General features: G+C 43.9%; 1 protein-coding gene across 4 annotated transcripts in view; it reads left to right on the forward strand.

Moving 5' to 3' along the window:
- The first annotated feature begins 961 nt into the window (after positions 1-961).
- Positions 962-27,962, forward strand: part of PLEKHH1 (pleckstrin homology, MyTH4 and FERM domain containing H1) — a 57,584-nt gene continuing 30,583 nt past the window's right edge. For 3 of the 4 annotated variants that reach the window (XR_011141531.1, XM_068946216.1, XM_068946218.1), the window contains exons 1-7: positions 2,844-3,062; positions 10,319-10,494; positions 16,260-16,322; positions 19,407-19,556; positions 21,723-21,806; positions 23,072-23,153; positions 26,681-27,690. Coding sequence is in view for 3 of the 4 variants with exons in the window: in XM_068946216.1 (XP_068802317.1) it covers positions 10,369-10,494; positions 16,260-16,322; positions 19,407-19,556; positions 21,723-21,806; positions 23,072-23,153; positions 26,681-27,690 (1,515 nt within the window). In the remaining variant the exon portion in view is untranslated. Of the gene's footprint in view, positions 1,062-2,843; positions 3,063-10,318; positions 10,495-16,259; positions 16,323-19,406; positions 19,557-21,722; positions 21,807-23,071; positions 23,154-26,680; positions 27,691-27,962 lie in introns of those variants that run through there. The other variant, XM_068946217.1, reaches the window with a different exon arrangement.

Genomic DNA, 27,962 nt, shown 5'->3' on the forward strand with positions numbered 1-27,962 from the left:
ATTTTTCCATTTGCGTTATTTAATAGAAACCATGTTTTTAATTAATAATTTTTAGGTAATAATTTTGTTAAATAGTTCAACAGGAGTGACAGTGGGCATAAGACGGCACAGCTTTGTAGGATATCTGCATGAGAGAGATGGCAGCACAGAGTTCTGTAAGTGCTGATGTGGTTCTGGCACTCCAGGGGTTAAAGCAAGGTGTGCGCAGGCAATTCTGGGGAGGTGCTTTGTACAAAGTTCAATGGCTGAGGAATGTCCTGGCAGTCAAGCTTCATTGCCTGGGAAAAACACAAGGCCAGACTGACATTTCAGTTAGTGATACAATCCTGTTAGCTTTGCTGGTACAAATGAGAGAATTTGACCAGTGGGCTTTAAAGGAAGAATAAAAACACCTCAGAAAAATCAGATTAAGGAACGCTGTGGTTGCATGCTGTGCCTCAAAGGAGTCAGGAAGAGGATGGGGAGCATGAAGAGAATAGCTCCTTTTCCTGTTTTGTCTGTGGCCAGCCTCAGGTCAGGAGGGGACTTAGGAAGCATGAAGCTCCCTTTTGCCCTGCTGAAATCCCTACAGGGAGTGGGCTCCCAAAATCATGTTGGTGCTGGTTATTTATTACAATTCCTTGATCGTTTGCAGTAACGATTAATACAGATACATACACAACATAAAGATTGCAGGTGATTGGAGTCCCTTCTATTGGGAACTGCTGGAGAAATCTCTTTGGGTGAGAGTGTCACCACAGCTAGCTCCATCTCTGCCTCTATTCCTGTCTGTCCCTACTCAGCTGGCCAAATGGGAGAGATCCTTACCAATGCTTGTTTCTTTTCAGTTCTTTGTCTCTGCTTGGCTCCCTGGCCATCTCTGTGCAGTGCCATCCTGCTCTCTGCCTGAACCAGCTCAGTAATGCATGCTTTGTCTTTTAGCTAGAAAAGAACAGGCAGCTTCATTCAGTCAAAATCCCATGAAACTGGAAATGGATGAGAAATCAAAAGCTAAACATCCTCTAAGGAACGGCAAGGTCCACAGAATCTTTGGAAATCTGACTGTTTGTTTGGATAATGAGGTATGGATTTGAGAGTTTTGCCTTCAGTCACTCCAATGTCAAAATCTTGAGTTCATGTTTTTAGCTATATTTCCGTATTGCACTCACTTAATCACATCAGCCTTTTTATTCACGGATAGTAAGTGATTTGCAACCCATTGTTTCTCTGCTGAGACACCAGTGAAAGCACACTATCAATGTGAGGAAAGCATTTACAGCAAAAGTTTATTAAACAGCAGAACTTGGACCAGGTGATATCTGTGAGCCAGATAACCACATTTAAGACCTTGTTTAAATGCGACTAGTGAATAGTGTTGCTTATAGTACTAAGAGATAATTTTGGTCTGCTCTTCTCCCTGATTATTCCGCAGATTGTTGCAAACCTGTTTATTTCAGACTGCCCTCTTGTGCGCAGGTAGTCTCAACAACAGCCAAAGCATGGCTTCAGGGTGTTTGTGGCTGTCTCATAATCACTCAGTATCTTTTTGGTGCAGCCCTTACCCAACAAGCCACATCCACTTTCTACTGGAGACAAAGACTATGTTTCACCCTGTGGCTGCAAAGCAGGCCATATCAAAGGCACGTGCAGGCCCGCCAGAGTGATACATGTCAGCATGACTGCAGTTATGCCTACAGAGGAGAACGTTATAGAGCAATTTTTAAGTGTCTCTGATGGAAGTAATACTATACCTGGTGATGGAATAAGTAGCTAGAGGTTGCTAAATGGGAATCAGAATTAATTGCCTTTCCCTTTGCAATGCACAGGTCTAAGGCACAAAGCCCTGGGGGGTGCTTGTTTCTGGAGCTTTGGTGTGGCTCATTTCGTTTCCATGTTCTGCTCAATATTAAGAAATAAAGTGCGGGCTCCGTCAGCCTGAGGGCCCAGGCAGGGCGGCAGGGAACTGCCTGCAGCAGAGGGCAGCAGCAGGCAGCACGTGGCTCTGTACGTACACCTGCTTCTCTGCCCGCTCTGTTTTGAGTAACACTGTCAATATATATTCATGTAAGTCAATATATATTCATATAAGGGAAAGCTACATGTAAAGTAGTTCAGTAAGAGGTGGCCTTATCCCTGAACGAAATATTTATTATGCTGGCACAGCTATCATTAGGAACGCTTGCAACCCCAAACCTGCACGGCTGGGCCATTTTTGTGTGAGACGTGGCCCAAGTACATGTGGAAAGAGAGTGTCCTCCAGTCAGGAGAGCCTTCATTTTGTCATCTCTTTCCAGGCCCCGAGCCGTGCCGCAGGCTGCCCACACCTCAGGCAGGGTGCCGCTGCCGGTGCTTCGCGACCCCGCAGGGCTGGGGCAGGTGGCGAGGGTGCCATGGCGCTGAGGGCGGTGTGGTGCTGAGGGGTGAGGGCCGACGCCTGCCTGGCTGCTCCCAGAGGTGCGGTGGCTCGCTCTTTATCAGCAGAAGACACCGCCGCACCTCAGGGCTGGGGACGGTTGGGGAAGGAGCGCCTGCAGGGCAAGAGACGGCTGCGAAGGCTCCCAGACGAGGAGGGCTGGAGGCCGGCAGCCCCTGGCAGAACAAGATGGCTGCCCCAAACGAGGGGCTGTGGGGCAAGGAGGGGGCAGGGAAGGTGGTCAAGGCTCCTCGGGGAGCCTGCGGTGGGGTACCCCACGGACAGCTGGTCCCTTCTCCACACCCCCCCCCCCCGCCCAAGCTCAGTGCAAGTCCCCGAGAGGAGCAGAGCGGCAGGGAGAGGGACGTGTAGAGCGTGGCTGCGGCTCCCTGGCCGCGGGCCGCCGCCCAGCCCCAGAAGGGGTTAAAAGCCCGGGGCGGGTGATGTCAGTTCCTGCGCTCTCTTTGGGGGGGGGGGGGGGGGCCGGCTCTGATATTTGAGCCGGGCTCTCCCGCTCTGAGGAAAACAGAGCGAGAATGGGAAAGTGCTGAATGGGACAGAAGCCGCGCAGGGCACCTGCCCGGCAGCCGCCGCCGCCCGGCCCGGAGCCTCCCGCCTCCTCCGGTCAGCGCTGTGCCGGTGCCCCCGGCCCCCGCGGCGCCGGGCCAAGGTGAGGGGGCGGAGGAGCCAGCCGGCGGCTCCGGGAGCCGGGGTGCGGAGGGCTGCCTAGTTTAAGCCGTTCCTTGCGGCTTAGAGCCGAGTAGGTTTGCCTGCGGGTCGGAGCCCTCGGCCTCTGCGGCGGCAGGAGGAGGAGGAGGCGGCAGGTGGCGGGAGGAAGGGCGGCACCGGGCTGCTCCGGGCCACAAACGCGGCAAACACCTGTGAGCCCTGCGGCTGCTTCCGTCTCCCTGATGAGCCTGTAGGTGTGCGGGGCGCGTCCTCCGAGGACTGAGCCTGCGAGGGCTCCTCCGGCCTCCCAGCGCCCTTCTGCTCCTGCCACCGGCGCTGAGGCACAGGGCGAGTTTTCTTTTTCCCCGAGCCCCTTCCGCAGCTCGTCGCGTTGCTTTTTCTCCTCGCCCTGGCGCATCCTGAGCCGCACTCGCAAATGGGAGGCGACTCGGTGGCTGAACTGTCCCAGAGGCCGTAGGGGGGTGAAAAGCCGGGGGATGAAACAGGTTGTGGAGTGGGAAATGAGGTGACGGGGGGGCAGGGAGTTGATTAACGGTACGGGGGTTTTCACACTGAGCCTCGACCGTCTCCCGTAGAGAGCGAGGCTGAAGCAGCAACGTGCTGAAATTCCTCTGCCTTCCTGTGCTACTTTTGTCACGTTTCCACTGTGATGTGGTGGTTTTTGTTTTTTTTTTAATTAAGATGCTGGCACAAAGAGCAAGATCAGCCCTGGTGTTCAGGCAGGGTCTGGTGCGTTTTCCTGGCAGGTGCCAAGAACCACGCTCCTTCTGCCCTGACCGAATCCCCTGGAACAGTCGGTGTAAACAGATTCCTTAGCTGTGGAGACATTTACACTTGAAACGTGGAATCATGGCTTCGCTCCTCTACCTTTCTTGCAGTGCGTGAACGCAACTGCAAACAGTCTGCACGCACACATATCTGTACCTGAAAGCCTTCATGGTTTTTAATTACCTTTCATGCTCGGAAGGCTTTTCAGGCGAAATATGCAGTTTTTGAAGTGTTCTGAGTTCTGCTCTGGATCCGTTGACGTCTGGGACATCAGTTGATTCTGGTCTAAAGACAAAAATAGCCATGATGTTCTGGCATAGATTTTAGCTTCACCAGAATTACAATAAGATGCAGGTGCTCCAAGTAAATATATTCATATTTCTTCTGTATGTAACATTTGTTGTCAGAGTTGTCTCCAATGTTAATCAAAACTTACAGATATAGTCGAATCTGGGAGTCTTGTGTCTGTCTTTAGCAGCCGGTTCAGTCATTTTTCCTCCCTAATTTCTGAGTGCTCAGCAGCTGCCATTATCTTCACTGGAAACGGTTTGATACTTAAGGCTCTGAAAATTAAGCAGCTCTTGAAGAGGTTCCTGTATACATTTAACAATCAAGCTTTGAAAATCTAACCTTTCCTGTGACTGCTTCCTATTTTCTGAGTTCTGAATGCAAAAATGTTGCCCTTGACCAAAGGAGAAAAAAGTGAACTGTCGAACTCTATAACCATATAAATTCTTTAGCTCATGTGAAAAGTACCGTGTTTGAGGAAAACAAAAGTAAAAGAACTTAGTGGATTAAGATGGTTAAGAATTAAGAAAAAAATGGCATATGAAATGGCAAATCCAGTAGCAAGGATTTAAAGTCAGTCTGACAGTTTAAAGTTGATATTGTAATTCATAAAACATGTCTAGGAGAAGAGGGAGTGGGGGAGAGGAAATGATGCATTTAGCAACAGATGAAAATTTAGAGTAAATTTGAAAGAAAGCTGTTACTTAAGATGTAAAGTTAAGTGTGAAATACGAGAGACTTTCAGACTGATACAATGTCTTTCTCTGGTAAGGTTTTGCTAGATAAAGGAAAAACTGTAGATCTAATCTCTGGCCTACAGAGACCATTTGCTAAGACACATGGGGAAGTTATTAGCTTAACTGAAAAGTTATGAGCTGAACTGGAGGAGGGGGGATTAATTAAACAAATTACAAAGTGGGCAAAGAAATGACAAAAGAGAGCGTAACAACGTGTTGCTAAAGGGGGGCTGTTCGAAGCTCCATAAACCCCTGTCCTGTAGATGGAACTTAATGGTTTTGTTAATGACTGGAGTACAAAAGACAGGAGTTTGTTGGTTACAGAAGTGAGAGGTCTCATGAAAATAAAGGAAGGTGGGTGTTTTAGTGGAAGAGTTGAATGTCTCTGGGGATTAGTAAAGATGGAATAAGCTCTAACATCACAAAACAAAAGATAACACATGTTAACACTAATAACAAAATGTGCACAAAACATGGGACGTAACTGTTTAGAAACAGCAAAGGAGGAAAAGATCTGGATAGACTAATCAGTCATAGAATAAGCATGGGCCTGTTAAATTTTGCGATGGACTGTGCTATGGAGATTCTTGATCTTGTGGAGGTCTGGCACAGACCTGTCCTTGATTAAGCTGTTCCAGCATCGTTGTAAGGGTCCCCTGGGCTCCCATGTCTGGTGTTTGTAAGGAGGAAGCTTGCACAGATTCCTCTGCTCCAGCAGGATAGGCTTGTCTGTAAATGCTGGCCACCAGGGTAATGTGGTCGTAAAAGAGGCAAATGCAATCAGATGATATGTTCCCTGGAAGAGAAGAGCGGACAAATGCCTTCACGCAAGGTGCTGGCGAGACTGACTACACACTGTGTTCCAGATGCAGCTGGTCACCAGTGTCTGTGAAGGGGAGTAAGAGAGAGAAAGCCCAACTCTCACGCTGTGTGCACTGAAGCTGGAACAGGTGCAGAAGGAGAATGTCAAGCTTTCCTTATGAAAGCAGAGCAAGAGAGTCCCTTTTCCTTAGCCTTGCAAAATGGGATCTTTAAGGAAAGCTTTTGATTTCTATAACTGTATTAAGGGGTAAATATGAGGGAGGGGGAAAAAAACTAGTTAAGCTGAAGAGCAATATTTTACAAGAATGAGCAGGTACAGGTTGGTTCTGAATACCTTTATGCTGGTAATTAGAAGAGGGCTCATTAGAAGGGTGAGGTTCTAGGACAACAGGAACAGTGGGAGCAAAAATGCCTGCACAGTTCAAGGGAAGGGCTGCGTTCCTTAGGAAAGGGATTATGTGATGCAGTTGTCTACGGTGAGAGGAAACTTAGACTTAATGATTCAGAACATTTATTCCAGTCTTAACTTCTTAGTCAGCACTCGTTATTTTAGTTCAACTAGAAGTCATGGACTGTCTGAATAAATTACTGTTGCTCTGGCGTAAGCAGTGTGGAAAATCGGATTCACTGATCATATGTTCTCTTTGGACTTAAAATCTATGAATAAATACTAAAAGATCTTGATCTCTTTAAATACAGTCATAAAAATTGCATTTGAGAGCAGAAGTAGTATGTTCAGAACAGTTAGCAGTAAACGTGGTGCTGTGGAATCCTTTCATGACTAGCATACTTTGTTTGGCTTGACAATGCCTGATAGGACTAACTATCTTAGAGCAAAACGCTACAGTGTTGTGGAGAATGGCCAAAGATATCCTAGTTTCATGCTGGGCAAGGACTAGATATTACAGTGATGTGCTGGGATGGGCAGTGGAAAAGGATGGCTTCTGTATTTTTGTAAAGCTATAGGTGCAGGATGTTAGTCTTCATTCCTGTTGCATGGTTTTTTAACTGATACAGTACTGAACATGAGTCTGTCATTTCTGCATTTTACTTAAGCGCACCTTCTAACCTGGTATTATGTTCCACAAATTGTTGGAGACATGGGCAAATTGTTACCTGGAAAACATTATATACAGGTTGCTTTGCTCAGTAACAGAAAATAACTCACAGCTAACCTTTGTAGCTAAAGGATATGAAATCCGTCCCTAATTCATTCAGCTCTACGCTTTCTGTTCCGAGTTAAAGAGCTTGGTGCCTGCGCACATGGTGAAGGCTGGCTTGAAAGAATTCTGAGTATTGCTGCTTTACTAGTTCTGTTTTCTATATGATATATATTTAGGGTAACTTGAAGCTCAGGTCTCTTGCATGCAAAACATGAGAGCCAAGTGTCTTGGAGAGCAGGTGCAACTAGAGGGGACATCTTAAGCTTTCCCGCTTTGCAAATGTAATGAGGCCGAGTGATTTCACTGCTTTCCCCAAAGTCTTGGCCTGTCACTTTGCCTCCAGTTCAGCAAGCATTCAGTTTGCTTGTAAGCAGGTGAAAAGTCCCTCTAATAAGTATGGGCGTCACTGTTCTGTTGAGCTGATGAATTAATAGCAAGAATTTGTTTTCTTAGGGCTGTGCAGCCGGTGCCAGACTGCACATATTGGGTTGGTATTATGAACTTGTGAGTGATCACAAACTTCTGAAGTTGATTACTGGCAACTTTATTACATACATGTTTTACTTTATGCTAATTTTAAAAGATATGTATCTGAAACTTTCTCTGCTCTGAGGAGACAGAGACCAGCTGTTGCAGCAGCACTGCAGCACCTGAATACTCAATTCCTGCCTGCTACTGCTGACAAAGTAGGGGGAAAGGAGGGAAAAGAGCCCCATGCCCTTAAGCCACACTGGCACTTTCCTGCTTGCATCTCTGAAATCCCCATCACGTCCTTTCCCCTTCCTCCCTTTCTCTGCAGACCTCATCGCCCCATTGCAGCCATCCGCTCTGGCACCCTCATGTCTCCTGTTCCCACCTCAAATCTACTGCTACCAAAAAACTGAATTTTCTCTTCCCCAGGGATTTTGCCTTGAAACTCTGCAGACGGCGATAACTGTTAACTTTTTTCATCCAGCTCTGTATGTATGTAGGTTACCCTAGGTAACCTGAAGTGGAATTTGTTTACAAAAAGTTGGAAGTCTCTTCTTGGTAGCCCGTACATGAAGTGGCAAGCAACCTTCCACTCCGTGGATTCTCTGCGTGTGCTGCTTTGTGCAATAGCTTTTCAAGGAGCCTTTTTGTTCAGCAGTCTGCATCTCCGTTCTTCAGTGAGCACCTTCCTAGTCAACAACTATAAAATAAGATCTTGTAGTGTTTTGCTTTCTAGCTAGGTCTTTTTATTGGATAAGAAGGTCTATTGGTGTTATTTTGGAGTCTGGCTGGAAGCACGCAATACTTCAGATTTCTAATGTGAGCTCAGAATGCACTTTCTGCAAATTCCATACTGTGTGCTTAACATCCATAGCTTTCAGATTCTTTCCTGCTGGCAAAGTTGTTCCAGAAATGTTCTTGGTGGAAAGGAATAGAAGAGGACTGCAAGTGTGTGTGTGGGGGGGGAAACAAATTCCAGGTTTTTCAGTGCAGTTAACTTTGAAATATCTGCCCCAGCTCCACCTAGTAGGTCCCTTCCATCCCTGATCTCTGGGATCTAGTGTTAAATGTGTTTTGGGGTTCTCCCAGTGAAAAAGACTTTCTCCCTCCTATTATCTGCAATGCTTGAATACGTCCAAGGCAAAGTGAATTGAGCTAGTGGTGCTGCTATCATACAGGACACTTGTCCCGTTATGCGTTCTGCCTGCTTCAGTTAGCTCATGACCTCCTGATGAAAGATGCTTTCTGCCCAAGAAAGTTTTAATATTAGTCAAGAGACAAATCTGTTCTCTCCTGCCAGCTTTCCCCTCTTTCCCCCAAGCTGCTTTCACATAGCAGCAGGTTTTGTGCTTAGATGTACGTCAGCAGACTGCCAGACAGCCCTATTGGGAAGGATTAGGTGCTCGGTGCAACCAGACTAGCAAAGAGGATTTCCCCACTATGTAGAACGTGTTGCAGAGATGTTGCTTCAGACACAAATGTCAGAATTGAAAAGTCTGTCTTGGATGAGGGAAAAAGTACAACATGTTAGGGTTCAGATCATGTAGCTTTATTTCTTCTGATTTCTTTTTATCCCTGTCTGTAGGCAGAGCCTATGCCAGCAGCCTTGGATATGCAGAAATGGTGGAGAAGGTCCATGTGCAGAATCCTGACCAGATTTGGGGCTGATTAGGGCTGGAAGGGGCCAGCAAGTGGAACGAGCTGTTATCTTACAATATGGCAAACCAGGACACTGCCTGCCTGGCTAGGAGAGCCAGATCCTCTTGCTGCCAAAAGGCTTCAGAGAGAGCTGTATCTCGCAAAGCCTAGAGCCCCTCAGGCTCCTCCTGAGGCATTCCGTCCCACCCTTCTGCCAGTGCTGAGCAGCATGGGCATTGCCCTGCATTCCCCCCAAAATTAGGGCATTGAAAAACCATTCTGAAAGTTAATAGGACAAGAGCTGGCTGACTTTCAGATGGAGAAGGGAATTCTTGGTTATAAGCAAGGGCCAGGTGCAACATGTTACAGACTGACTGTGGCAAGTAGTTAGCGACTAGGAAAACTATTACTTCGTACATCCTGTTCACGCAGCCTGTAGGAGACAAGGCATTGGTATCTCTGGTTAATAATGGTTGTATGACCTGAGCTACACTGAAAAGGTTTTAGTGATTTTGAGAGTTTGCAGCCATACCGTACAGAAGAGGCAGGAGTAAAAATGTTTCTAGTCTATAGGTAGAGGCTCAGCAGAGCGGTAAGGATGGCAGTAAGGCTGTTTGTAGAATATAGCATGATGCATTAGTAAATTATTTACTCAGACTCTAAAGGCAGAAGTTTATTTGAATATTTATCGTTATCCATTAACTGCTCACTTTCATAGGTTTAAATGCTTGAGTATGCTCATCCGTAACATCCTTGGCTTTTAATATAGTGCCAGTGTTAACTTACCATTATTGCTGGGCAAAAACTTTCTAGACTTCCCTGTTGGAAGCCAATTCTACTGGAATTTTCCCTCTAATAATAGAGTGACTGTAAGAGGGCACATTGTAGCTGCGTGGCGGCAGTGCTGCTCGTTCTCGATGAGCATCCTCTTCAAAATGTAGCTGTAACAGTGAAAGATGTCACTGTCCCCTGGGGTTTAACCCTGTTCGTCAGCTAGATACCACCATTCTTACAGTCCACCACGGGAGCAAAGTGGGCAAGCATACTTTAACTCGCTTCACGTAATCACCCATACCCTAGCCATTAGCAAGATCAGCTTACATGCCTGACTTGGTACCACTGCTGAACAGGAGGTCGTCATATGATCCGTGTGTCTAGGACAGCAGTGAAAATAGTAACCTCTGGCAGAGGGCAATATAAGTAACTTGAGACAGTACCATTTCATTTGGCACATCTTCTTGCAAAAGAAACGATGTCACCAGTTCTGAAGACTGGACTGGGGTAGACTGTGGGCATGAGGGATGAAAAGTTTGCCTGTCTAAAATACATATTTTTTTCCCCTTCTCTAGGATTTTAGAGCACCTCAGAAGACATCCAAACTGGATAAATTGGCTTCACAATGGCAGAACTCACAGTGGAGAATGGCAGCTGTATGGACTGGCAAAAACGGTGCCTTGCATTGGAGTCCCAGCTCTTCAAATTCCGCTTGCAGGCAAGCAAAATTCGAGAGCTGTTAGCTGAGAAGGTGAGACAGTGGTTACTTGTGCTTTGCACTGAGTTATGGGATGAAAGCAAAAGTCTCTAAACGTTAAGCCATCCAGTAAAACTGTTACCTGCAGTATCTCTTCCTCGTTTAGAATATGTCGTTTCACTCTGCTCAGCACTTGAGATACAGGGATATGCCTGCCAGTGTGGTGTAAAGTGGCATTAGTGAAAATAGGAATCTGGCCTTGCTTACTGGAAAATCACCAGGTGTTCTAAATCCACTGGAAAACACTGTCCCAGCAAGATTCTGGATACCTCAAGTGACTGAGGCAGAGCAAGGATGGATGTTTTAGATAAGAGTAGCAGGACCTGGACTGAGTTGGCAGTAGAAAAGCTTACAGGAGTGCAAATTATGCAATAACATTAAAAGAGTAGGCAGGGGTACAAATAATGTCAAAACTTTAAAATAATACTGCCTACCCAGTATGGGGATACTGGAGAGAGGACTGAGATGCTTTAAGAAATCTGCATCTGAGAAGTTTGCATGGCATCTGTTTGTTCTAGAGGCTTCTCCTACCCATCTCTCTCTTACAAGAGTGCTAGATGAACTCTCTTGATGACATTCTAAGGGAGAGGAATGGCAAAGATTTGAGGTTTTGGTGTAGGTTTTTGTGGGGTTTATATGGTATTTGATTTCCCTCATGGGGTGGATTTTTATTTTTTCCTTTGTCATGTTTCCTAAAATGGGTTATTTTTCAATTTGTTAGTGCTTTTTCACTAAGCTCTTACCTGCATTCAATCCAAGTTTGTCATTTACTTTGGATTTCCTTGTTTGTTCCAAAATGTGACTCATGATATCCCAGTACAGTTTAAGGTTGCTCAGCCATTCAATTACTACTGGAAAGTGAGGACGGCTTCTTTCAGTCACAGTTTACTGATGAAGCTGAAGTCTCTTCAGTTGACTGCCGTTGACTCCAAATGCTTTTAAGTTGTACCTGATGATAGATATGTTCTCACTCACTTTTGCTCCATTTTGTATTATGAAACTTTTATGTGTATATTCTTGTTTGTTGGTTTGTGATTTTTTTTTAAATGACACTCACTTTAGAGAGTGGAGCAATTTTTATCCTTGCTTTCACTGCAATTATATCTCCACTAATGCTATATACTGCCTGGGAGGTCTGTTCATTCCACCTCTCGTATTGTTCTAACGGATGATGCAATTGTGAGCACTCCTTTCATCTTTTCACAGTAGCTTCTGAGGTGGACCTCAGTGCTTACTCGCCCTGGAAAATGTTAAGAACGGTTGAAAAGTCCATTTAGATAAAGGAGCTTTAAATCATGTACAGCTATAGTGTATGCCCGGTACTCCTCTAGGGACCTGATTGTGATTAATTCAGCCCTTCAGTCAAAGCGATGTTCCCTTCGTTAAGATTAGGGAGCAGCTTGGTTCAGTGATCAGGTTACTCTGTAACTACTTGTATAGTGCTGTGATATGCTTAGTTGAAGGGTCAAAGAGCTAACAAGTTTGCAAGCCCGTGTTCTTAATGTCTTATGGGAAGGGGAGAGAGCCTCAGGTAATGAAGGGCAGCTCTGGGCAGGCTCTCCTGGCACAGGTAGATGTGAGGTTGCTCAATACATGATGCTCAATCTGAAAACTGCTGCCAGCGCAATCTCCTGTGCCTCAGGTTCCTGAGCACTCTGCAGCGAACTGCTCAGAGACCCTCCTTCCCACCCCTTCAGTTGCTACAGGGCTTTCCGGCGGTCACAGCAACCAGGGCTCTTGTCCATGCTGTATCCTCCACCCAGTCAGATGGGCAGTGACACCAAAAACTGAAGAAAATGGGAGAGGAGGAAGACGCATGCTCTACGTGCAGTGATGCTGACTTCAGTGATTTTTATCATATATTTCATAGCAACTGTGATTTTCTTTTTTCTTTTTTTTTTTTTTTTACAGACTTATCTGTGAAAATGAAGAGATTCAGACTTTTTTTGAAATAGTATTGCCCTCTGAAAAGTTTTGAGGGGGAAAATCTCAAACAAAGTGAGGTGGGCACAGTTTGAAGCTGTGTTGCCAACCTGTGGTGAGCATTGCCCCCAAGACCCTCTGGGATATGGTTCACAGCAACAGGAAATTAAAAAGAAAAAAGGTTGAAAGTGGCTTTGCCAGGGAAAGCAAAGAACAATGTTACTAGTGGTGTGATACTTGCTCGCTAGTGTAGCTGAGGAGCTGTGCTAGTCTAGTGGTTTGGAACCTACTGATTGAAAGGCTTGGAAACCTGATCTTCACTTTAAATCAGTCTTTTCAAACAAAATTTTATGATTTTTAAGGACATTTTATTAGTTTAATTGAAAAAAAAATCCTGCTCATGCCTGGCGTTGGCAGTACTATGCACGCTAACGCTTTAAATACTTGAGATTTTAAAAATCCGCTTAGATTGAAAAATCTAGAGCGCTTTTCAGAACATGAGGAATTTAAAACCCAGCAGTTTAACTGCCAGTGCCCCAGTTCATACAGCGTGAGCTTCCATTTTGATAGGCTGGTTTGCAAATACTCGATTGTACCAGTCAAGTTAGCTGCAGACAAGGTGTGCAGAGCCAGGCTCTGGGTCAGCATAGCAGAGGCACCCAGCACCTTGCCTTCAGGAAAAAGTGTGGCTGTCCTTTCAGACCCACGTGGGGGCACGAGGCCCCTGGGTACCAGCCTGGTGCGGGCATTAGCAGGGAGCAAGTCTCTTTGGAAAAAAGCACTTATTTCCACTCTGAGTTTCTTGTACACGCAAGGAAAGGGATACTCATCTTTGGTGAGTGGCATAGCAGGCTGTTGCCTTGGCAGCAGGGTGACCTGGTTACAAGTGACCTCTTGGAAAGAAGGACAGAAAGAAAAATGAAGCTGAGAGAGATGCGAACTTTTTTCACTCAGTTTTTATTTTGCATGTCCTCAGTGAACAGAAGCAGAGAGGCCTGGGTGAATGGTTGACAAGAGAAATTTTGCAGCTTTTAGAAGGGCCGTCTGGGTAGCTTTTACCCTGTTTCTGTCTTGCTTCAATAAATAAGGAATGTTTGGAAAAAAATTTTTGTCTTGTGCAAGCATGGCTATATAACTGGGCCTGTTACGCTCTCTGCATACAAGCTGCCTGGGCTAATGCTTGGGAGAGGAGTTTCTTGAATTTGGCTTTGCCACTAATTTGTTATGTGACCTGGGTCAAGTTACTCGGTAGCATTTGTCAAATTATAAAGCCTTTTGAATGAAAGGACCCATGTGAATACCAAGCTTTATTATTAATTTGTTGAGAGATTTGAGAGAGCCTTATAAACATGGGCATATTCAATCTGAATGTGCCCCAGTGAGGCAGCTGACACCAGAGATGAGTGAGGTAATCATTTTTTGTGTATGAGAAACACAGCAGTTATTTAACAGTTCATAGTAGGACAACCCAACAATGTAGAACAGGAAGTAAAGAAAAGTAGGAGTTCATTTAGGGCTACAGAGGGAATTAGTGACAGAATGTAATTGATTTGCCTGGAACTTAGCCAGGTCACCCTGCTTGCACAAGAAGCTTCCATAACTCTTTAGTGATCAGGAATGGTGCTGACATACATTTTTCTGCCCTGATCAGGAATCAGGACTGCTAGCACCAGAAAGCAAACTGTCATGAGGCTGGGAAAATAGCAAGTTTCAGTGCAAGAACAGTGCTGTCTTCTTAAAATAACCCGAGTCTTTCATGGAGATCTCCCACCTTATGAAGGATCATATTATGAGCATAAGATGATAGCCCTTGGGGAAAAGCCCAGAGGTTTGTCTAAAATCAGTGCTGTGAACGTAGCCTCTGTCAGTGTATCAGAAAACTAGCAGATACTGTTGACACCAAAACTGTCAGAACCTGCTTTTTCCCCAAAATATATTATGTCTCCAGCTAGTACTTGTCTTTCACTGGCAGATCTAACTGCTACCTGTTTGCAGTGAGCAGTCCACAGTTTGTGGTGATTGTCCCTATCAATGACTGATAGGGAAATGCTAGATCCTTGTTCCTAAAGGACACAGAGTCATGTTACAGCCCAGATCACTGCTGTCAATGTTAGAGAGTGAGCCCAAGGCAATCTAAGACTCTGCCTGAGTCTTCAGTCAGATAAGGTATGGCTTTGGCAGTCTGTGCAATCTTCTGCACCATCTCTTGTTCCTCTGCCAAAGAAGTGTCCTTAATGGTTTGGAGATTAAGCTTCACAGAATGTGATGTACTTGGCCTATCTATCTCCTGAAAAAAAACAAATAAGGAGGTATTACACTAAATGCTGATACTTGCTGATCTTCATGGCATGTGTTTGTTATAGTGTGAGAGGTGTGTGTGTATATATGTACACACTCATATTTATGATTTTTGATTTGTCTGTATGTATACATCCTTCTGATATGTTTGTCAAAAGATGTCAGTCTGCTCATATGATCACAGTGTACTTCAGAAAGAGTGTTTTGTTGCCAGCTGAAGGATGGGAAATGGAAGCACAGGAATGCTGATATCTGCATTCAGTGTGATCCACCCAAGATGAGTAAATCAGAAGTAGTGGTTTGGTCCTCAGAGCGTCCAGCTTGAATGCTTGGCTCTAACGATTTATCCAGAAGCATAAAGTGTCAGAGAAAGAGAAAAGGAGCTCAGTTCCCCTTACAATTTGTCCTCTGCCTGAAGAACAATTCTTTTAATCTTCTGAAACTGCTTCTGCTTCATCAGTAAAACACTAGGAAGTTCTGGACACTCTGTGAAGCATCCTTTAAATTCTGCAGAACAGTAGTTGAAATTTAGTGTCACTGAGTTGACACTGTCAGGCTAAAATCTGATACCCAGAGCAGGGCAGGTGATGGAAGATCTTGCAAGTGCTGAATGAGAACCTAAGATGCCATCAAAAAGGCTCTAGCAATAAGTTGCTAGAGGAAGGGAGATGAGGTCTGATCTTTATTGACAATTCTTAGGATGATTCAGTCACAAAATATAGGTTGCAGTAAAGGATGCGAAGGTAGAGAACGCAAACCAATTTAACCTAGATAAAGCTAACTGGGTGAGGTAAAACACAGTTGTATATTTCTGTTCCATGTTATGAAATGGTAACTTTGTTTCACCCTAGATATGCCTGCATCTCACTGAGAAATGAAGTGATTTATAAACGTTTCAGATCAAACTCTGTTCAGTTGTCCTTTGCCTTCAATAGGTGCAATGCTCAGATTAAGGATTACAGAACTGACAGTTTGCAAAGCTCTTTAAAATGAGAAGCACAGGAAAACTAAGTTCATTATTCTCTTGTCAGTTATGAGCCTATAAAGATTTTGAATCGAAAGCAAAATCTTGGCTATAAAGTGGCACACTAGACAAGCTTTCCAAGGTGTGTTCAATTTTGTTTACTGTCATGAATGAATCGTACCTGAAATGAACACAGGGAGAGAGTAGAGTGCTGTAGATGGACTACTTGCAGGGACAGCCCGTGGTGTGTAAATTGCAGAGATGGGTCAAGGCTCTGGGGGTATTCTCCTGACCCCTGTAATGAATGATGAAGCTTACTAATGAGGAAACTGTTCTGGCAAATTCAAAGTGAGGCAGAAGAAGAGTCTGGAAGAGGTAAAGGCTTTTATTTCTTGGTGAAAGCTGTCCAGTTAATGCAAAAAGATGTCAAAGATCTGTAGTCCTGCACAAGAAAATGAAAGAATTATTCACCTGAATCAAACAGGTGAAACTCTAGTGTTCACTTTTTTTTCTCTCCCCTCTTTCTCCCTTTCGCTCCCCCCACCCCCCCCACCTTTATCTTTTGCCTCTGAAGATGCAGGAATTGGAACAGAGAGTGATAGAAGCAGAGCAAAGGGCTGAGGATGCAGAGAAACAGGTAAGAGATTCTGTTACATTTGCTCTGATATAAACCCAGCAGGAACTTATTCTAAACTCCCTCCATTCTAGTGTACAGACAGTGCTCTGCAGTGCTATGCTTTACTAGGGAAAGATGGCATTATAATCATGAAGTGATTTTTCTGGTGATGCCTCCCAGCCATTGAGCCTGAGCTATGATCAGGTTCCTAAATAAGTTCAACCCTAAGTGAAAACCAGCAGATTGTATTTGCCTCTCAGTTTCACAGCCCTTTCCTCATCATTCGTGGTAGGGAAACAAATGAACTGTGGAGTAGTGGCACGCTTGATTATGCAAAAGGAAGAGGATGATGTGCCTCAGAATTAAAGTGCAGAGAGCTGCCTATTGGGTCCTCTGAAAACAAATACTGGTAAGGACTCACCTACAAGTAGGGGAGGTTCTGCAAAAGAAGTAGGGTGAGTCTGCAAAATCCATCAGTTGTTTTTGACTTTCTATTCAGTAATTACTATTCTGGCTCAGGAGCCCATGGAGAAAAGCATTAACGTCAGGATTCATTGCTCATTATTGTAGCTGCCTAAAAGTTAGGCATTCTGCTTAAGCTAGTCTTTTGCATTACTTAAATAATGGGAGGAGAGAAAGAGACTTCAACTTGTGAAGAGGCCACCAGGAATAATGGGCCTTAAGGAAGCAGACTGTTGTGCAGCCTACACTGTAAGAGGGATTATAAAAATGTAGGGCCAGATGGTCTGAGATCCTGGCATCACTGTAGACCGCTGCCAAAGGGAAGGTTTGAAGTGGACCAGCTCCCACCAGCAAGGCAAGAGCTGCAGGACTGAGCACTGAGTTGGAAATTAAAGTGCAGAATGGAAAGAGCCGTGCAAGATGGTCAAGAATGACTATCAAAAAGGGCTTCAGTACTGAAGGATGAAATAACTTGTAGTTTAAATACTGGGAAACGTATTGCTTGGGAATCAGGGGCTTGAAATGCCTGGTGAGCCCTGTGTGGAATATACCATTCCAAGCCTTTGTCAGTTAGGTATTAAAAATGAGCATTTTTTTCTGACCAAATCAACCATAGGAGAGATTTCCCTGCTGTTGGCCTCTGTGCTAGATCAGCAACTGCCAACTGAGAACAAGAATTGTTCTTTGGTGGTATCAGTAAGTCCACACACAACCAAAACAGGCCAAGGTAACATGGTTGCTGTGACAACATCAACAGAAAATAGTTATCACCACAGGCCCGTGAGGGAGGTATTATACTAGCTGACATCTCAACAGTAGGAGCAGAGCGTCCATGATATGGAAAGATAGTGGCACCAAGGAGCCGATAGAGAATAAGTCAAATGAACAACAAAGAACTTGCCTGGGAACATACGGGAGGGATGCCCTAACAGAAACGAGGGTTGTTCTGAAGGTTGCATGCACTCACCTGCAGTTCTGCAGCCATGTTGTTGGTAAGTTCTAGAGACTAGATCAGCCTTCAAAGCTGTAGGGTCTTTGCCTTTGCTGCAGTCTTATCCACATGCAGAGAAAAGTGTTGCTAAAGAAATACTTCATTTCTGTCTGGAAGCCTGAAGAAGTGACAGCATAAGGAGCAGGGGCATCCCCTTCAACAAACAGGTTTATTCAGCATGAATGAGAAGCAACTGACAAATGAAAGGGCTCCACATCAAGTATAAAATCTCTTATTATCTTTCACTCCAGGAGACTGGGGGTTTGGACTACTAATTCAATGGGCTCCCTGCAGCTGCCAACCTCAATTAAAGAAATCACATGCTTGCAGTTCCCACTGTGAGCCTCCACCACGGAGTCAGCATTTGGGCATCAGACAGAAAGGAGGGGCCGTTTCTTTTTACTATAATCACCCTAAACTCTAATGAAAACACATCCGACTCAGCAGGCTTAGTGTTTTGGCTTGGATGTTGAGTGCCTGCCTTTTTTGATTCAGTAGGAGAAAGAGGAAATTTCCCTCTCTGTCTAATGCAGACGGACAGGAGGACAAAACATAGCCTCCATAAGTATGAGGTGTAGGCTGCCCAACAGAGCATGAGCAACTCCCTTACGCAGACTCTTGTGAAGTGCCCAGCTCATTACCTGCATTCTGCCTTCCTGGGTCCAAACTCGTGCCAAGCTAACGGTATCTGGAAGTGGGCTAGGAATTCTTTGCGGATTCAGTCCCTCTGGGATGTGCTGGAACTAGGTATTTGTCCATCATCAAATGCGTCAATTAGTGGGTTTGAGTTAAGCTGGAGGAAGTACATTTACCTTTAGAAGTGAAGTCCTATAACCCATTGAAATAGGATGAGGTAATGATAAAGCAGAGAAACTGGGATATCAAGACACACAAGTTTGGGAGAAAGTGAGGAGGTTTTCAGAATTCACTTAAAAACTTGAAAGACTTCATAAGCATCTAGTTTTTTTGCAGTGTTGAAACCTTGTCTTTAGTGAAGGAACATTTATGAGGGTGCTTCTCCTGCTCAGATGAGCTACTGTTGGCACTGGCAGGAGCTCAAAAATAGGTGAAGCTTCTAGAATATCTAACATTAATACGCTAATATCTAACTCATTGGCAGGTCTAGAGATAACATTTGTCAGAAAGCCAGAAGCTGCCAAAACATTGTTAAAGCTGGGGATCATAAGAGGAAGGAACTCTGTAATACATTTCCTTGTAGTAGTCTTGACCTGAAACAAATAACCAGGAATTGTGGTGTATACCTTGATAGTGAATGGGGTAAAAAGCTGGCCTATTGCAAAGGAGGAAAATGTGTCGTACGTTACCCATATATCTATGTAGACCATGGTATTATACTGTCTCCTTTACCAATGATGTGCGAGTATTTCACGAGCCAGTGTGTTTATCAGTTCACAATTCAGTTTGCATCCTTTCCTGCCTCAGCATTGCAAGGGAATGTTTTTTTTTTTTTCAATATATTAATGTTACAATGTTATTCTTACATACATGAAAATAAAGAAGTGTGACTTAATTTTTTTCCTTCCTTTCCCGACTTCACGAATATAAAACCTAGAAATGTTCTCAGTCAGTCAGGGTCTTAAACTAAACAAGCAGCTCCTTCCTTTACGTTGTTTTGATTTTGATCCATACAGATCAGAGTTATGGAAGAGAAGATAAAACTAGCGAACATGAAGACCAGTGAATCAGAGAGCACTCTGTACAGGAAATACCAGGAGCTGATGGGCACAGTGCAAGGAAGGGAAGTTCTGATCAGCAGATTGGAGACACAGCTGGCAAAACAGGTAAAGACATCTTCTGTGGGGACAACTGTAGTTTCATGAGCCAGAGGGACTCTGTAAAGTACAGTTCAAAGGTATAGCTTATGTCTCCATTGTTATGTATTACCATCTCAGTTGTTTTTAGATCAGCTGTATAATGATGTCCTGCTCAGTGCAAGATGCCTCCTTTCCTTTCTCCTTCCAGACAAAAGCCTCCATTCAGCCTCTGTAGCCCCTGTTTCTTCATTATCAGAGATCTGTCAGTGTCCTTGAAGGACTTCTTTCTGTTAGTGTTGAGTCAAGTGTTGACAGCCTAAACTGTAATGCCTAAGTCTGGTCACAGTATTTCTTTGTCTTCCTAAGCAGCACATAGATTGTTCTGCAAAGTCATTCCATGGCCCACTTCTGACTCAGCATATGCTGCTTCTCAGCAAGGGGTCTTTTCCAGGGTTTAGCAATCCTTAAGCATGCCAGATGTGTTCATTATAAAAGACCAGCTACCTTCCCATATGGCCAGTTCTTAGTCTTTTGCATTTTCAGCTGGTGGAAGGAAGAAGCCATACCTACACCAGACCTTGTATTTCAACTCAGGTTAAGGTCTTTTCCTGTGGCCTTGCTTATAACATAAGGACTGAGATAACCTTATGCATTGCTAAGTAAATCACTTTCTTTTTAATGAAAGTAGCCCATCAGAATTTTACATAAACATAAAGTGCAACTCAAATGACAAAATAATTTTTTTGAACTAATTTTCACTCACTTCAAGGGCAAAATAGAACGGTGTCTGAACTTCTTGAGGCCAGGTACAGTGTGGAGTCAGGCATCAGATCTCTGTAATACTGTGGGTTTCAGGGCACTTCCTGGGGCCAGCTTGCTCAGGTATATTGTAGATGGTGTCTCTGCATTGTTTCTGCATCTTGAAAGAGAAAGAAGGAGTTCAAAAGGAGCTACAGTAATGATTAAGGTTTGAAAGCAGCTTTTTCAATCAAAGATGAAAGACATTCTGATTTACCCAGAAGTGATGTGTGTGATATGATTAAAATCAAGAAACACATGAGAAAAAGATGTTTCTACCAGAAACGTCCTTATTCTATCAGCAAGAGGCAAAAAGATTCTAGAGGTGGAAGTTGAAGCTTGACACTCTCGGACAAGAAACAATCTATCTCAGGGACACCGATTTAATTTCAGAATGGATTGGGAAAGTGGGAATTCAAGAAGGTCTTCAAGAGCTACTTCAATATTGGCACCCTATTTATTTTCACTGTAGTGTGGAGAACTGTAGAGTTCAGGACATCAATAAGAGGGCACTGAGGTCATGTCTGCACCACACAATAGCATGGGACACAAAGAATCCCTAACAGCTTCTGGACCTCAGAGCACAATAACTGCGTCTATGGGTGTTGTGCCGAGTGAATTGGTTCTGCTGAGAGGCAGGGCTTATTAAGTTCTGTGACAACACTGTGATAATGTGGCCATTCTACTTTAGGATCCTAAATGAAATCTTGGCATTGCTCTTTACTGTGTGGCATGTCAATATTCTGAATCTTTTTCACTAGATCCCTGATCTGCCCAAGTCATTGGAGATCCAAAGGCATTACCATGTGACAGTAATTCAGAGGACTATGATAAATCTACTACGTTTGCCAGATCATTTCAGCCCAGTGGTCCGTCAAGTCTAATATTCTCATTTCAGCAAAGGCTGGTACCTGATGATTAGCAACACACAGCTGTATCCAATGAGGAAAAACTAAATAAATCCTCCTCATGAAGCATGAGATCTGATTACTTTTTATTTCATTATGCTCAACTACAAATGTTACTGCTGGCCGTAATGTTGCCAAGGTCTATTTTTAAAGTCAGCAAGCATACTTTTAAATGTGCAGCTGTGGTGATGAATAGCACGTGGTGATTAAAAGTGATGTGAAGAGGCATGGAATTTCCTGCAATCAATTATGTATTTATATGGCATTCTTTAAGTGAACTTATGCTCTCCAGTGTAAGAAGAAAAAAAGGCACTGACTGTTATTGTTATTGTCTTAATTGCAAGTATGTGTTCGCATCAGCAGAACCAATATGGCAGAGAAACCAACCAAGCAACTATTACTTTCGTTTAGTCACCCCGATGCAGTAGCCTACTGAAAACACAGGTAACTGTACTATCTTAATGCATTTAATCTTTTTTTGGCACAGAAACAGTTGAGAACTGAGGAAGCAAAAATTGTACAAGAGAAAGCTGCCAAGATCAAAGAGTGGGTAACTTTTAAGCTGAGAGAGGTGAGTCTCCAGCCTCCTGCCAGGTTTCAAGGCCTATAGGTAGGTGCAGTGGCTGCACTGCTGGTGGGCTCCTACATAGAGACAATAGTCTGAGACAATGCTGTTTTCCTCCTACCCAGCATTCTCTCATGTCTAGCTCTCCCTTTTATCCATCCTATGGACTTTAGCCTCCCTCAAGGCCTGAGTCAATACCCTGTAGAGTAGCTGAGACGTAGCACTGGGTCAGCACCCAGTTTTAAAGATGCAATAATAGTTTACATCTGGGAGTGGGACTGTCCAGTCTTTTCCTCTTTTCCAAGTCAAGCCATAGGTTTCCCAGCTTATACCAGAAAGGGGATTTGCTGGAGGAAGAGAAGTAGTCTTTGTGAGCATTTATTGTGTTGGGATATAATTTTTAAAACTCTTAGGTTGCCTAGACAATTCATTGAGCTGTGGTCCTTCTCTTTCTTTCTCCTGTATGAGAATACTTAGGGTTTGTCTACAAACTGACTGGTGCAGCACAAGGAAGGAAAGATGAGGTTTAACTTGGTGTGACCTTATGTGGATCCCAGGGCCATACATTCACATTGTGTCTTTACTGCCAATGAAGCTCTAGCCAGATGCTGATTCTAGGTGCACACCATGCATGATAGAGTACTGATGACATTGGTGGCTGAAGGACTTTGCATCCACATTGCAAATGGATTGCTCTAGATAGCATCACAGGTGTAATTGCAACCTTGGCTCCATCGGGAAGGGAGTCTCTTTGGGTCCACCATTGCTGTGTTTAAGGGTGTGTGCTGAGAGGGTCCAAGCAAAGGCATAAGGCAAATTTGCAAAGAATCGCTCTTGTATGCTGATGTAGATGCACACTTTATGTTTTTAAGTTTGGCGCCCTGGATCAAGGGGATCCCCTTTTACCACATATGAGGCAAAGGGAAAAATGCTGCTCCAGGGTTATAGTTATTTGACTGCCTTTTTCATAACAGTTGTTTCTGAAAGGGGAGGGGAGTAAATGATAAACAGTAACAGGGAAGAAAATTAAAAGACCTATATAAGGGGTAGTGTTTACAGAGGCCATTTGAGAGGGCATGGCAAAGCATAGGTGAGTTTTTCCAGTGGAGCTGTGGAGGAGAAGGATTCCAAGGCTTTGGGTAAACTTCATCCATTCTTTTTCTTTTTCCTATTCTGACACTTGAATATGAGTAAAGACAAAGACTTGTTCTGAGGAGTGGAACACACACATTTTGCATTATTTTTCAGTTTCTATTATTGTTGTTTCATAGCTTGAGCTAGAAAATTACCACCTGAAAAACTGTAATCAGAGGCTGATGGAGCAAATTGAAGCCCTTCAGGATACATTGCAAGGTAAATGTGTTCACCTGGCATTGTAGCCTTCACCACAAGAATGGAAGTCAGAATTTCTGGGTTGTAGTCTTAACTGTGCCACAAATTAGCACTTGCGACAGTGAGCCAACAGCAGAATTTCTCCATTCCTCAGTTGGGTCTGTTTTTAAGATGGGAATAATATTGCTTACCTACCTCAAAAACTCTTAGTTGTTCAGTCCCTGATGGGAGATCATAGACCCCTTTTTTGGGAGTCTGCTTTTGCCACTAAAATAAAACACTTAACTCCTAATTTAAAAACATTTACTGAAATCCATAGCAAAACTCTCCATTGATATCAGTGGTGCAGGATACAAGTCCCTGAAGAATTTCACTTCATCTCCACGTGTAAAGAAAGTATCCTCATCCTCGAAGAACTGTCATCTCTGCGGCAGACTGAATGGGCCAAGGCAGCAGCTGTCTGTTCTGCCTTTAGAAGCTGGGTTCTTCTGTGCTATCAGGTTGGGATGGAGAAAGCAGTTTATGGCATTTGTACTTTTGCAGTTCTTGTTTGGTAGATAGATGGAGAATTTTGGTCTCCAGGCCTTGAAATCAGCAACTTTCATTGCAACTCATTTTTAAGTGAAAATTCTCTTTACCATTTTCTTCCTCCCTTTTTTTTTTTTTTCAAATGAGCTTGGTTCAATCATGTAATGTGAGCTAATTTCCCAGAACTTCACTGGGCATGTAGGCAGGGGGCATTTCTCTCCTGCAGAAGCTTTGTTCTGGCATTCCCTTCCTTCCACAACAAGGGAATAGGGCAACATTCCTTCTAAATCCTACCATGTTTCTAGCTAAATGCTTTGTGAATGGGATTTTCTTATCCCCTCTGGCTCTGGCTGTTTATAGAAAGAGAATGGCTGATAAGCTGCGTTAATAATCTGGTATTAAGTGTTCCCTGGATCCCAGCAACCTGTGTAGTAAACAGCTCTGCCCTGTCCACTTATCCCTCACTAGTCTCAGTGGGCCAGGCTAAATTCAGAGGCCCCTGCAAAGTGACAAATCTTTTACTTGCCATGCTAATAGTAGCAGCTTCATCTGCTTTGTTTCCTGTCATGTTTAGGAAGCTGCAAGCATACCAGTAATATTTGAAAGTAATTTCAGTAATATTTAAAATGAATGACCTTTTTTCAGTCTACACTAATGATTTACCTCTGGGACAGGGAAGAATGTGTGCCAGGATTATGTGCTAGGAATAATTTGATTAACATTCAGCTCCTTGTGACTCAGGAGCCAAGGTCAGGCACTGATGGTTGTCTTTTCCTACTGTTTTCCTCAGCTGTGTTTCTAAAAGCGGGTTTCATTCTCTCCACAATCAGCAGTGATTTATTCTTCTATTTGGCCTTCCCTCTGTTGCTTTGCATCTTCAGTTTGCTTCTACTTCCTTGTAAAGACCCATAGTGGTTAAGCAATGCCTGCAGAGTTTGATGTTCAGGCAGCATTTTCAGTGATAGCCATGTAGAATCACACTTGCCCATGTTTATGCAACTTACAAAGCATCTTAAGACTTGATTATTTTCAGTAAGACAATATATAAAAGCCAAGATCAGTTAAAAAACCTGAAATGATTGGTGGCCATATCCCATCCTGCAGGAGATAATCTGTAGCAAAATCCTGGAAGTTTAGATGCATGTCTAGAAAAGAGTGCTTGAGAAGATTAGACATGAAGAAATAGAATGGAGCTTTTTTACAACTAAAGCTTAAAATGTCAGAGTTCTAGATTATTTCTTGGGCCTGCATTAACAGAAAGAGTGAAGCCGTGGTGTGTCTGGTCTAGAGAGATTTAGAGAGCTTTGCTTCTGAATCTTCTTTTTCAGCCTTGCAGGAGCTCTGACAGAGGTGCACTGTGGTATTGAGATGGAACTGGAGACATGGCCACTCCCTAAGTTTTTTGTCTCTATCCCAGTTCCACAGAAGTAAGACTGTCATTAGGCTAATTGTGGCCCACTTGCCTAAGCTTAGTGATGGGAAACAGAAGGCCTGAGTTTTGTTCCCAGGGAGGACTTTTCTGTGACTTTGAAATAAACCAGCTCAACCCCTCTGTGCTTCCTGTCTATCTTCAGGAAGAATTTGTGGTATTCATTTGTCTGCAAAGCTCTATTTACACATAGAATATTTATTAGCAAAAATACTCCCTTGTATAATCTCCTTTATAATGTAAAAACCAGTTCTGTACTATCTTCTGGGGAAATGTCCCGGTTTAGGGATTACAAGGTTACCACAGGAGCTTGCCACAGGGCAAGAGGCACAGAGGAGGCACAGGGCTTCAGCATAGGTGTCTCTGATGAATAGCATCCTCTGCTACTCCAACAAGTTTTATCCACACTTCTCCATGCTCTAATGTTGCTATTCAGCAGAACCTGTAGAACTGAGATAGTCTTTAAATCTGGTCATTACAGAAAGGGGGAAAAAAGTAAGAGAAGATGGAGTACAGGTGCTATATGGGCAAAAAAAACAATGGAGACAAGCCACGCCCTTTATGCCATCTTGTAATATACCAACTGAAGGGAGAGAGAGAAAATAAACATAGAAAAGAAAGCTTTTACAACAAAAACATGTACTAACTGTTATAAAACTTGTGGGGAAAGTCATGTAGCACAAAGGGATTGCTCAAAGCTCTAGGGGTGTTCTTTAAAGGAGAGTAACCTCTGTGGTCAGTTTGATGGTTAGGAAGTTTTCCGTACGTATGCTGGCAGCCTTACCTAATCCCTTGGATTGGGAGGAACCATACCAGCTCATTTGCTGGTTTAAATCAGTTTAGGTCCACTGAAGTTAAAGGAACCATGCCAAGCAGTGTTCTGGCCAGTTAGATTGTTTTTGATGAAGTATTGCGTAGATGTATGCAATTCCTTCTGATGGCTGTCTTAAGAGGCATGATCGTGGATGGGCATAGGAATAAAACCACTGCTGTATTGGCAGCTTGCGTAGTTTGTCAGAAAGGATACTGCCTAGTCCAGTATCCTATCTTCTGGTTGGGTGTGGATGTTTCTGGAAAGAGTGTAGAAAATAGCAGTAGAGCCATCCCTCTCTCCATGTACCCTTCTAGCTTCTGCAATGACTTTTGGAAACTTCCTAAGCCTGAATGTCTATCTGAACTGTTAATTGTAGCTGCTAATAAATCACTTTTTCTAACCTATCTTTTGGTCACCATAGCATTTTATTTCTGTAGTTTGTATGGGGGGGGAAAAAAATTCCTTCTGTAAATTTTAAACATACTGCCTGATCACATCATTAAGCATTCCTTAATTCCACCTTTGTTAGAAACAATGATTAATCCTTTCCTATTCATCTTGTCTACCATTCCTAGTAGTATACACCTGTGTTACAGCTTTTCCCAGCCATCTCTTTTCCATTTGGTGGAGTCCTAACCTGGCAAGGGTCTCTCCACTGGCCTGTTCCAATATGGCTGCTATTGAAATAAAACTAGCATGAACGACTTACTCTAGCAAGTAACAGTTTAGACAGTAAAGCATTTGAATGTCCTAACCATATGTTTTTCTCCACTGTAGATATGACCAGCATTCCTCACTTTGAGTCTCTTTGGAGCTGTAATTCTGTGGAGCCCAGAACACCACAGGCCTCTTTCCCTGAGAAAGCAGGCGAGAAATCTATGCTCCTTGCACCTGGTTTCAAACAGGTGTGTCGGACAGGATCTGCCAAATGTGTCCTCTCTACAGCAAACACAGTCCTTGCCAATGACACCTTTACTGGGGATGGAGAGGATAAACCTCTGCTTTCCCAGAGCACGCTGAGACTCATGCCTGACCCATCAAGCTGGAATCTCTTGACAGAGAAAGACATATTACCTGCTATAAGCTCCAAACATAGTTTAGGGTGCTCTCGTCCCACGTCGCTGGACCCTCCAGCTGAGCCCACAAGAATCCTTGAGGCTTTAGCTTTCCAGGCTTCCTTGGAGGGAAACCATAGCTCTGTGAGCACCTTGAAACACATGGCTTTGGAAAGAGGCAGCTCCTCCGATGAACTGAGCACCAGGTTCCGTTCCCACCGGCTGGACTCCACTACCTCAGGAGAAATAATGAGCAGCCTTGAGAGCCATCTCCAGACCACTGAGCCATCCCTAGTAGCATCAACATTGGCTATTTCAGCACATCCTGTTTATCCAGGGAGGGAATGTGGCCTTGGCAATAGTATGACCCTTCCGAAAACACGAACTACCAGTACACCAAGAGACAGTATCCAACTAGCCAAGAGACATTACAGCCAGCCACAGCCAGGAGCTAGCTCTTTCCATTGTGTAATGAGCTTAGAAACTGGCACTTTTCAGCCCATAACAGCTTCCCCAGTCTGCCATGGGCAAGTGGAGGAGACAGATATTGATGACAATGGAGCACGGGAGGAGATGGAGACAGAAAGTGGCCAGGTGAGGGAAGAAGCTGGAACACCTGAAGAGATCAACCACTTACCTGCAGGGCAAAAAGAAGCTGTGAGTTGTGAGGCTGATGTACTCAACTCAGGAGGCAAACCTCCCACACCACCACTGCACAGATTCCCGTCATGGGTAAGAAATGCAAGGGCAACAGTAGGAGAGAGAGGCTGTCTGTCTTTTAGTAGTGTTCAGTAGCTAGGCTTGAACTCTTAGTTACAGCTAATTGTTTCCTGATGACATCAGTCACGTTCCTGAATCGCCTAGTCTACCAGCTCTAGATCATGAGGCATTCTGGTTCCAATGAGAATTTCCTTTTTCTTTTTATAAGAAAAAAACTCCCAAAGTTCCATTGAAGGAAAGAGTACTCAAAAAACGTAGTGAGAAGTAATAATAAAAAAAAAAAG

Source organism: Struthio camelus, chromosome 5 (assembly GCF_040807025.1).
Source record: "Struthio camelus isolate bStrCam1 chromosome 5, bStrCam1.hap1, whole genome shotgun sequence".
In the NCBI taxonomy this organism is placed as follows: domain Eukaryota; kingdom Metazoa; phylum Chordata; class Aves; order Struthioniformes; family Struthionidae; genus Struthio; species Struthio camelus.